Here is a 12,128-nt window from a genome sequence, read left to right as displayed (position 1 = left end):
GATGCACATTGTTTGTGTATGTACAGGAATAAAGAATGTTTTTCTTTTGTCAACATATGATTAATACAGACCTATCTTGGGACCAGATGTTATGTGTTGAGATTGGGACACGAATTTTACGATTTAATAAAATGACAGTTGCTCATTATAATTATTGCAAACAGTTTTTCTTCTAGATGTCCACAGATGAGGAAGAATTGTAATGAAATATGATTTTCAATATACATGTAGGATATACTTTCCTCAACCTGAGCATCAATCCAGGTTTCATGGATTTCAGAAGTTTGGAAAAGCGAAGAGCGCTCGCTGCATGCCCAATATTAATCATACAGTTAGACTATCCAGGAGTAAAAATAATTCTTTAACATAATGCATCTTCAGTATATAATCATCTTAACCTCATGGGACCTGAACCCAAGGCAGATGCTTCCCGTACTTTTCGTATTATCATCATGCAAATTGTGTTGATTGATTGATTGAAGTTTCCCGCCAAACTCAACAATTTTTCAGTTATCTGGTGGCGCCCAGTTTTTATTGGTGGAAGAGAGAACCCAGATACAATGTACCTGGGAAGAGACCACCGACCTTCCGAAAGTAAACTGGAAAACTTTCTCACTTACCGGCGCGAGCGGGATTTGAACCCGCGCTGACAGAGATGAGAGGCCGTGTGATTTTGAGCACGATGCTCTAACCACTCAAATTGAGTTGATGTCCGGGAGTAACTAAGACTTTCTGAAACGTACTGCATTTTCAATACATGATCAACTAAGCGCTACCCTGGAGCCTGAATCCAAGGATCAATTTCAATTTGATTATTAGGCTATATATACATGCAAACAATTACATGCTTTATTTCCAGGTGATAATATATTTAGAAATAAATTTCATTTTTGAAAATTTATGAGGGTATGAATGCGACGCTTCACGCTCATACCCGGGACATGTATTTCAGGATATGCGTTAAGTCTTCGTCAAAAGTAAACTGACAGCATTGCAGTTCATACACTTTGAGGACATGAATTGTTACGCTTTACGCCAATATTGTTCATTAAACATTTTAAGGAAGTTAGCTCCTGGGCCTTTGAGCAGAACTGCGCAGGACGTGTCCAGGGGTCTGTGTTTGCTCAACTATCTATTTTGTATTGCTTGTAGGAGTTATGAGATTGATCACTGTTCGTTATATTCACCTTTCATGCTACAACTAAGTATTTACCGGTTCAATACTGATCCCATTTGTACAAACATATTGCACATCTATTACTGAACCCTATCCAGTTGAAAAAATTGGGTCAATTCAAACTTTGAAAAGGTTTTACAGCGACTGTACTTTGTGGCGGAAGGATTGATTAATAAAAAAGTTTTAAATCTGCGTGATATTGCAGTTTATGTTTCATCCAATATATTTTGTATTTTTATACTCCTATACGTGTATTTCAGTTTTCTAACTCATGATACAAGTAGTTGAGACCTGGAACTAGTTCATATGTTGTAATTTATTAATTTGGTTGATACATGTTTCCAAACAGAACACAGATTCTTATAAAAGTTTAAATTGATTTACTCGAAATTTTGTATAAAAATTCAGTATTTTCGCCAATAATTTGAAAATGTTTTCCAAACCCCACTTTTAAAACTTCTATTTTGATACGAGACTTTGAAAATTATGTGAAGTTTTAGAAATTGACATTACTCCTATGTCATTTTAAACTCTAAAATTCGATATAATGATTTTTTATGTTTATCAGCTTCTATTACCCAAACTCTGCTCACCGTAGCTCGTTTTTGCTGTCATAAAAAATCTGAACAAAGAATGATTGAGATTGAAAATTTGTCATTTATTACAATACCAAATGACGAAAGAAATCTTCAACATAAGATTTTGGGGGAAATCAGATAATACATTCTACATGAAAGTACCTGCAAAGCTAAATTACTCAAAGTCTGATTTCCCCCAAAGAAGACAAAATAACTTAAATAATGCTACGCTATAAGATGACAAATAAAAATTCATCAAAACAAACCCAGAGCAAAAAGATGGCGAACAAATAAGGCCAACCCAAATGATTAAAAGCCTATATAAAAAGATTGCATAGCACCGGAGTAAACCTCCATATTGAGGACGGAAAGTTGGGGTGGTGGAGGGTTGAATAAAATGAAAAAACTTTGATCCGCTTTACAATTTGTATTCACTGAATCCCATGTATATGAAAAGGCTAACGTGTGCAAAACACAAGCTATCGCGTGCCTATCCAAGCCATTGATTGGCTAACAAACTTGAGGCCCCCAACGGGGTAAAGTTATACGAGGTCCCCAATAGGGCAAATGACACATATATACGCTTTAAACATAAATGCTATTATGTTCCATAATATTGATTTTTCGTATATCAAATGCAAAACGTTCATTATTTATTTCCATTACTAAAATTAAACTTTTTTTATCTGTAATGTTTGAAGATATTATGTATTTATTAAGTTCTTCCGTAACAACGGAAAACCTTCTACTGATTGTGCTGGTTAAGATTATTCTTATTATTCTTTTTTTCCCTCCTTTTTCCTAGACGCTACCTTTGAAGCTGCATATCTCGCTCATTTCTGCATGGGTTTGCTCAAATTTCAGGGTTTATAAACTTTACAGAACAATTTTAAAATCATGTACATGTGCTACATTTCAGAAATTCCCTTCTGTTCACGAGTTATTCCCCTTTGAATGAAATTTTAGGGGCTTTGGTTTCCAGACAAAAGCTCCGAGGCTGTATAAGCTTAAGCAGAAAATGCATTGAAAATGAAAAGTAGGAGCATTGTAGTTGTGCACATGGTTTTTTTTTTTTTATTACAGCGTTCGAAATGGTGGTTGACAGGGTTAAAAAATTAGGACGCCTAAAGGAGCCAAAAATTACACATATTTTCCTTTATATGCAAGGTGAAGATAACGAACAGTGATCAATCTCATAACTCCTACAAGCAATACAAAACAGATAGTTGGGCAAACACGGACCCCTGGACACACCAGAGGTGGGATCAGGTGCCTAGGAGGAGTAAGCATCCCCTGTTATATCTTTTAAACTAAAAATATTTTGTTAAAACGTGTAGAACAAAAGTTGTGCAAAATGTTAAGAGCTTTCTTTTGATATACCTAAAAAGGAACTGGCCCCTTAAATTAGGGAGCTGGAGATCTTCAAAGTTTTCGCTTTATAACTCAAAAACGGTAAATATTTCGATATGGCTTTCGCTGGAAAAGTTATTCTTTAACATCTTATTGATCTCATAAACATAATATTTTGCTCGAGTATTGTGTTATATATGAGTAAAAAGCTTGACCCGCAAACAGGTAACCGTATCATTAGGTAGGTGAAGGGGGAAAATGTGCGTATAACTTAAATAAACTTGCTTTAATTGATAAATCTGACTTCATGAAATGCTAATATTCTTTTAAAATAAGGTTTTAACGTGATATATGGTTCCTTTAAAAATCATCTATCGACAACTTTTTTTTTTTATTATTTAGTAGCTTTAATATAAACAATCGTTCCAAAGAAAAAAGAGGAAAATGTTATCTCTTCTACGTTTGTTATTAAAACAACGATATATTTAATTGAAGAAACAAACCTTCAAGCATAGAATAACTCCGTCATTAACTACACGCATCTTACATACACCTTGGGGTTTGTTTTTGTTTACAATTACGTAACCGCCTCGAGGAATCATCGTGTGTGAACCAGGGCATGTACACAAAGTAAACATTGTCGTCTTAAATATAACACAGAATGTTATGTTTTTGATCATATTGGATTTTTCGAATAATTCAGTCTTTCCGGGGATGTATATACTTGTTTATACGTCCCTGGTCTTACGTTTGATTTGTTTTAAATTCAAAACTCTAGAGCATTGAGTAAGGCATCAATTTTAAAATCTGCAATTTAATATACAGTTCGTTTCTCAATCATGTCTAATTGAATGTGTGTTTAATATCGGAGATTCATCGCTGCTGGACTAGCGGTCTGTGATGTCACACTACTTTAAATGAACACACAGGCTTTACTCCAATTCTTCGTTGTGAAAAAGAAAATGGATACATTTTACAAACATAACGAATTATTTCTGAACATGTTTTGAAATCAATAGTTTATAATCACGATTAAACCAAATCTAAACATGCGTATAGAATATTCAGAAACCCATGGCCGACCAGTCTCTTATATTAAATAATGATATATCAGGTAACAGAGTATGTTTAAAATTTCTGTATTTGAAATTACCATCCATTACAGAGAATGTAAAGAGTTTTGGTTATTGATCTTGACAAATGACAGATCATACCTTCCTAGTCACAGCATGGGTGGAAGGACAGGAAGTTCCGGTTCCTACCATTCAGTATTTTTGCCAACATATGCTTGACAGTATACTATACAGATTGTTCCTTTCAATCTACCTTACGTTTACCTCTTTTTTCTTACCTATCGAGGATTTTCTGTTTGGTTTCCTGCCTCCAACTATATTGCTTTCTACGGACTTGAGTCGTGACTATTATAATGATAGTACGCTGATAAAAATCTCTTTGCGCGTTCGTTTCGGTGTTGCAAATGAATACACTTGCCGGTGAATGGAATGTTTGGATTTAGATTTTTTTAAAATAAGAATTGAGATAGGACTTTAAATTGATACATCATTTTCTACATGAAAAAAAAAACCCATTAAGATTTACTTAAAGAATTGATATCTTCACCTTGCATTTTCCTGGTGAAACATGAAAATTTGAACACAGATGCTGAATTGCATACATGTATTACTTCAATTTATAGTAATTCAAAAAACCCTGCTTCGTGGGCTTCGAGATTTAAGGCCAGTGCTGTTCAACCCAAAGATGTGGACATTTTTAAAGACCTGTATAGGACGTAAAACATATACGATAGATCATATAATCATTGGGATGAACTCAATGAAAAATAAAACAGCCAAGGATTATTAATATGGTTTGACACTTGAACTATGGTTTGAGATAAACCGATGTGTAAATCCTCTTTTTTACATTCTCTCTGATCGGTATCGGTGGCTGCTGAGGAATTCTGAGGGTAGGATCACCATTTTCTTTGGGGGGGGAGGGGAGGGGAGGGGGGTGTCATATTCCCATGTAAGTATCAAAAACAACATCGCAACACTAAGGGAAAAGTAGGCCGGTAATTGTTGCTTATCAAAATTCGGGGGGGGGGGGACCTCCAAAAAAATAATAATTGACAAGTACACACACACACACACACACACACACACACACAATTAAAGTGTGGCACTCGTCAGTTGATAGGTCTATTGATTATGACAATTTGTTCAAAACAATAATTAGTGTACCAATTTTCGGTCATCTGGCGGGAAAGATAATTTCGTTTGGACATTTTTTCAAAGTGTGAGAACTATAGGGTCAGTGATAAAAAGGGAGCTATTATATTGTAAATAACATTCTTTATACGTCATAAGCACTGTATATATAAAAAAAAAAAAAAAAAACGTGTGTTACTTACGATTTGAATGACAGACACTTATCTGATACAAATGAAATGAAAAAATGTGTTCTAGAAGGATGCGCGCACGTAATATCGGGGGAAGGGGCGAGGCTTGTCCCCTATACTTTTTTAATTACGATTTGAATGACGGACGTTTCAATAGCACACATATTGGATATATGCATATTATATTGATTTTAATTTTTTGATTATTTATGAGAAAAATACCAGCTGTTGATCTTAGTAATTTTTATGCAAAATATACTAATGGGGTACATTAATTTTGTTGGGATGTCACCTCATACAGTTTCCAGATTAGAAAGTTTTTAAAATTCATGTGAGAAATCCCAGTACTTTTCGCACAAAAGAAAACTCTATTTGCTGTCACATTTACAGCTTTCTCTTTATAGCTCTGAATATGATTAGTTAATCATATCTTTGGCCCTTTATGTTCCCCATCTTTTTGCTTGTTGTACACTTTGGAACAAGTTTCCAAGGTCTGTATTTTAACTAGTCATTGTTTGTTATTTGTGATAATCATGTATGGGGAAAATCAGGACAGATGTGTTGAAATCCTATGTAATTACATTGTATGTATCTACTGATTGTCCCCTGTTTGAACTGGTCAGTACCATATTTATTTGTGAAATTATCTGTATGGGGGAAATCAGAAATGATGGGTTGACATATTGTGCAAGAATATGACAGTGTTCGTGGATCGCTGATTTCCCCCCTTTTTTGTATGAACCTTTATCTTCGTCATTTGTTGTCTAAAATAAATGACATATTTCATTCTCATACAGTTTTACAGTGTTGATTTTTAAAGCTAAAACAACTTCATTGAGCTGTCCTCTTGAAAAGGAAATAGTATGAGACATAAACACTCTTGTTGTTTTGCAGAATAATATTTCCATTTTTAGAAATGTCGTTTCCATATGAAATTCTGAAAGTTTAAATAGTAACACAATTCTATATACTGTTTTATACTTCATTAAATTAAGTTTGAACCAATGAGAGAGCTTGGAATAATAAGGAAATATAATATTGAGAGTTGAAGTTTCATAAGATATGATGCACACTTGAATATTGATACGTTTCGATATATAGATTCAGCCATAGTTTTACATAGGAATATATGGGAAAAATCTTCAAAGAAATATTCTCTAATGAACAGCAATGCACATGAATATTCTTGATGTAAGGTCATTTGCATCATTTATAAAGGTCTAAAAATTAAAAATTAATTAGAGTCTTAATATATCTTGTTAATGGCAATTTTTTTTTAAATTAATACTGATAAAAAGTTTCCATATGATAAAAGAATATGTCCTGGCCTTGACCCATGGTTACATTGTCAAGTTCACTTTTTAGAAAATACAAACCCTTTCCTGGCCATATCAAGTAATGAAGAAACATTTAGATTTCATACTTACAACAGATTTTCATGTTAACTGAGGCTGCATTAGGACCTGACCCAAGGACATATGGTCAAGTTCAAGGTTTTTATGTCACACAGCTCCGACAGAAGACCTCTCGTTGCTTTGCAACGAGCTTTGCTCTAGTTTTATGTAATGATTGATTTGTGTTGCTTATGTTGTGTTGATGACAAATCAAGTTTAATTGAATAAATCTTGAGTCAATTTTAAGCACGAAAAGGTCATATTTAGAACACTGTAGCTCAATAACAAGCGTTGCAACCCCATTCTTTGTTTTAATTTCCTAATCCTCCTTCATTGTACAAATCAAAATTACACTTCCCCAAAGATTGACATTACTCCAAATGAAAGGTGAAGATAACGAACAGTGATCAATCTCATTACTCAAATCTCTTTAATAGCACTTCATGAAAAGCTGCGTAAAGTGTTACAATTTATACTGAAATTTATATTTTATACTTACATTGTACTTTATTTCTGTCAGAATGCCTGCCCAGCAGTTAAAATAGACGCACTATATTTATCAAGATTCATACGCAAATTCACAACTGCAGCGCATTCACGAAAAAACGGCAGTCATTACTATTTGTAAAAGTATTAAATACTGAGCATAGATGTTAACGGCAAACTAACAAGTCAACTTTATGGCTCCAGCTTCTCCATCACCAACTTCCCGAATTTATGGCCGGGCATAGGCCTAAATTTTGCAGCCCTTAACCGGCAGTGGTGACGTCTCCATATGAGTGAAATATTCTCGAGAGGGACGTTAAACAATATTCAATCAAGCAATATAGATTGATAAACACATGTAGAAAATGGGTAGAAATACTAACTGGGGCGTTTTAGACACTGATTATTTGATATTTCACAGACAAAAACACCGCCGGATACACTCAGAACTTAATAATCATAAAGACAAGTTTTAAGATTCGGTTTAAAATTGTTAATAGTGTTTGATTTCCTTGTATTAGAAGTGAGTTCCAGAGAACAGGGGCTGCCTTGTTGAAACGTTGTTCACTACACGGCTTCCTCCAAGTATTTGGAACAGTTGATAACATGGACGCCTTTGAAAGAAGGGAGCGGTTTGGGACGTGACCCTCAATACGCTCCGCAATGTACCTTGGCGCTAGATCATGTAAAGATTTAAACGCGTATAACAGTAATTTGTATTGACTCCTGAATTTCACCGGAAAGCTAGTGAAGTTCTTTCAAAATGGGTGTAATATGGTTACTTGGCGCTGTCCTCGCTATGAGTAGCGCTGCGGTGGTCTGTACACTATTAGCGCTGTGGTGGTCTGTACGCAATTTGCCCTATTCTTTATTGGAGTTGTGAGATTGATCCCTACTCGTTATCTTCATTTTTTCAAATTAAATGCATATCCTTGCAAATTTGATATCCTAAACCATATTGCATTTTCAACATATGATCAACTAAAGTTCAGCCTGGTATCTGAGCCCAGGTGTCTCAGTTTCTCTACTTGATGTCCAGCAATAAAGATTTGGTAATGCATATTAAAAACATAATGCACATAACCAGTCTAGGCTTCCCACTGGTACCTGAATCCTTAGGTTTTAGAAGACGGCGTGATGCTTAATATACAAACTATGCAATCATGCGTCATGCATCTGAAACATTTTTTACCTCCTCGATGTTCAATAGTAAAGAGACATATATTCTAAGATATAATACATTTTTATTACTAACGTATCGCCACCCTGGGACATGAACTCGGTGGTCACGAATTCCAGTTTTTAGTAAAGAGCTGCTCACTAATCACCATAATCATGCCAATAATTTGACTTTTCGATGTCCAGGAGTAAAACATAATATTTTAGAAGATTACATTAATTTTTATGGGTTTTACAAAATCCCTCAGGCAGGGTCTTTGAAATTCACAATTTTGTAAACCCTGACACATTATGACATAGATGTTATATAACACATTTGGTTGAAGTGGATTAACTGTTACAGAGAAGTTAGTTTTTTTTATGTACATGTTGCATACATGTATACTATTCTATATACACAGGCTCAAACACTCGTTTCTGTGTAAATCAAAAATGCAAAACCATGCACAATATAAACTTTAACGTAATGGCCCAAGTGACCGTCAAATCAAATCGGTTTGATGTTTTTATTATTTCAGCTTTTAGTGTTAACACGCAGAATATATATATATATATATATATATATATATATATATATATAACACATCAAAGTTAAGGTTATAAAATGTGGGTAATTAAGTGCAGTCATACACTTCTTTGATTCTGTCTGAAGTTGACAGTGGCCAGAGTATGGCCTTTTGATGTCTCTCCATGCTGAGGACAAACAAAGTCAATTGCAATATAAATTAATGTCTCATACCGTTATCCTTACAGAGAACAGCTCACCGAAGCTTGTGTTAGCTTAAAATAGACCCAAACATAGCAACACTGTGTGCAAAATGTAATTTATTAAAGGAAACAAATGACGAAAATATAGGTTCACGAAGGAAACAAGGGGGGGGGGGGGGGTGGGAAATAATAAAACATTGTCATTTCATTGTATTCATGTTGCAATATGCTCAACTGTTTTATTTCTTCCTGGAAATGGTTCCATTTCACACAGTATTCGAAATTCTTCAGGCGATATGTCACAATTTTTATCTAAAAGTAAACATATACACAAACAATAATTTCAAAACGAAAGGGAACTGAAACTTTTGATGTCTATAATTTAATCTGAAATGCACTCACCGCACCTATACCCTCCCCTAAACCAATCGCTTTGAAAATTTAATGAGTTCAGAAAACTCATTCAGCTTCCATTTTGTTGGTTGGCTGTATGTTGTTGTACGTCCTGCTATAAAAATCCTCAATCATATGGAGATGTCATTATTGCCGGTGAATGGCTGCAGAATTTAGGTTATGTTCGGCACTTACGACCTTTGAGCAGGGATGAATCTTTATCGTGCCACATCTGCTAAGACACGATACCTCAGTTTTGCGGTCTCATACGAAGGACCGCCCCATTTGGGCGCCTCTTACGACAAGCAAAGAGTACTGAGGATTTATTCTAACTCAGATCCCCAAGGAAGTTTGTGATAAAAGATGTACAGTCAGATGTGCCTTGATTGATTTGGAGTATTGCAAACAAGAATATTCCACGATTTGACCCTAGCTAATTTAACAGAAAATAATAATTCTGATTTCTTCAAACACTCAATCGCGGTTGTTTAAATTGTAATTCTCAATTTAATTCTTTAAAATATGAACAAAAATGACCTTCACTATCCATAACATAACATGGTCACTGAATGTTCTTTCTGACAATAAAATATTTTCCTTTCCTTGGGATGTTTGATTGAGAATCTAAGACCTGGATGTCCAGACTTCTCCATGATCAGCAATACTCTTTTCTCTACTTGTTTTTCAGGACCATTGAAAAACAGTCAGACTTCACTCATCTAGATAATACCACACTTCAGTACTACACGAATTTGGAAAGACTGTAAGTTCTCCGTTCTCTGTAAATGTTACACGTGTGTGATTCCTTGTTCTCTGTAAATGTTACACGTGTATGATTTCCTCATTCTCTGTAAATGTTACACGTGTGTGATTTCTTCGTTCTCTGTAAATGTTACACGTGTGTGATTTCTTTGTTCTCTGTAAATGTTACACGTGTGTGATTTCTTTGTTCTCTGCAAATGTTACACGTGTGTGATTTCTTCTTCATTTTCTGTAAATACACACGTGTGTGATTTCTTCGTTATCTGTAAATGTTACACGTGTGTGATTTTTTCGTTCTCTGTAAATGTTACATGCTACGGCGGGTGTGACCGGTCGACAGGGGATGCTTACTCCTCCTAGGCACCTAATCCCACCTCTGGTTTGTCCAGGGGCCCGTGTTTGCCCAACAATCTTTTTTGAATTGCTTTTAGGAGATATGTTCGTTATCTTCACTTTTCATGTGTATGGTTTCCTCATTCTATGTAAATTCTACACGTATTATAAGATGTTATTATAATTAATGCATTATTACATTACCTTTTTATCTGTATGTGTACTTTTCTTATTTCAATAGACTAATAGAGGACACGGGCTTGAAATGGATCGACCACAACGCTCTCAAACTAAACAAACAGTTGAAGACATTGTAAGTATTCGTATTTATTCTAGAATATCTTTTCCTGTAGAATTTAACGAAATATAATCCATATTCGTGTCGTACTGATATGTAAGTTGTGAACACGAGTACATGTAATGATATAAATACGATACGGTAAAGTCCAAATCCTTTGTGTGTGTGATAGCCAAATAAATTAAGTAGAGTTGTTTACGTACAGATACGTCCAAATGTTACGCAATCATGTAAAAGTAATCAATCAACTACGCGTCTGTAACTGTATACAGATTATACTAAATATAGAGTAATTAAACATGTTTATCAAAGGCAAAAAAATATTCAAGTCAAAATATTACTTCAATATCAGTCTATAGAGGTTTGAACCTGCGTATAGGTGTATCCCACTTCGTTGAAATTTTGCAATTTCTACACTGTGCATTGAAGAGGAATAAAAAGACAAAATGAAAACTTAGGATCATAGTGCTCTTCATTGATTTATTCTGTTAAGCTTAACCAATCACCATTTCGACATTGAATTATATTGCTTCAAAATTTAATATGGAACATAGCAATTAGGGTTGTAGATCAAATGTTTAAGTCATTGGCCAGGAAACAATTTTTTAAAAGAAAATTTAAGTGATTGATTACGGCGTTACGCCATTTGGAAATATTTAAGCCATTTTACGGCGGTTAACTAATTGAAATATGTTTGGTATTGTGTGTTTGAGTTTCCCTGACGGCTCCCAGTGAGCCTACTCTTCCGAAAATCAGGGAAACGATCTTTTGCGTGCCAAGGGGGTTGTGAACCTTGACACGAGAGACCCTTAAACGTCCCATCCGACGGAAAATGTCTGATGAATTGATACAGGCGTTTTTAAGAATCGGTGTTCTGTTTCAAAAACAAGATGTGTTTGTCAAACACCGATGTCTCCGTATGGTAGGACGGTAACTTTGGTACCACAAAACGGTGTCAGATTCAAATCAGAGTACTATTCGCATTATAAATTACAAAATGAAAATAACACGATTAGAAGTGTAAATATTAAACGTATATAAGTTTTACATTATGACCCCTGGGTCGAGCCCT

At 34.8% G+C, this 12,128-nt stretch overlaps 1 protein-coding gene across 2 annotated transcripts in view; it reads left to right on the top strand.

Annotated features, from left to right (window-relative positions):
* Positions 1 to 12,128, top strand: part of LOC125650049 (NT-3 growth factor receptor-like) — a 97,958-nt gene that overhangs the window by 58,554 nt on the left and 27,276 nt on the right. For both annotated transcript variants that reach the window (XM_048877988.2, XM_048877987.2), the window contains 2 exons: positions 10,352 to 10,426; positions 11,000 to 11,071. In XM_048877988.2, coding sequence (XP_048733945.1) covers positions 10,352 to 10,426; positions 11,000 to 11,071 — 147 coding nt within the window. The remainder of the gene's footprint in view (positions 1 to 10,351; positions 10,427 to 10,999; positions 11,072 to 12,128) is intronic.

This window comes from Ostrea edulis, chromosome 5 (genome assembly GCF_947568905.1).
Source record: "Ostrea edulis chromosome 5, xbOstEdul1.1, whole genome shotgun sequence".
Classification (NCBI taxonomy): Eukaryota; Metazoa; Mollusca; class Bivalvia; order Ostreida; family Ostreidae; genus Ostrea; species Ostrea edulis.
The sequence above is the reverse complement of the archived record's forward strand: the minus strand, read 5'-3'. Positions and strand labels throughout refer to the sequence as shown.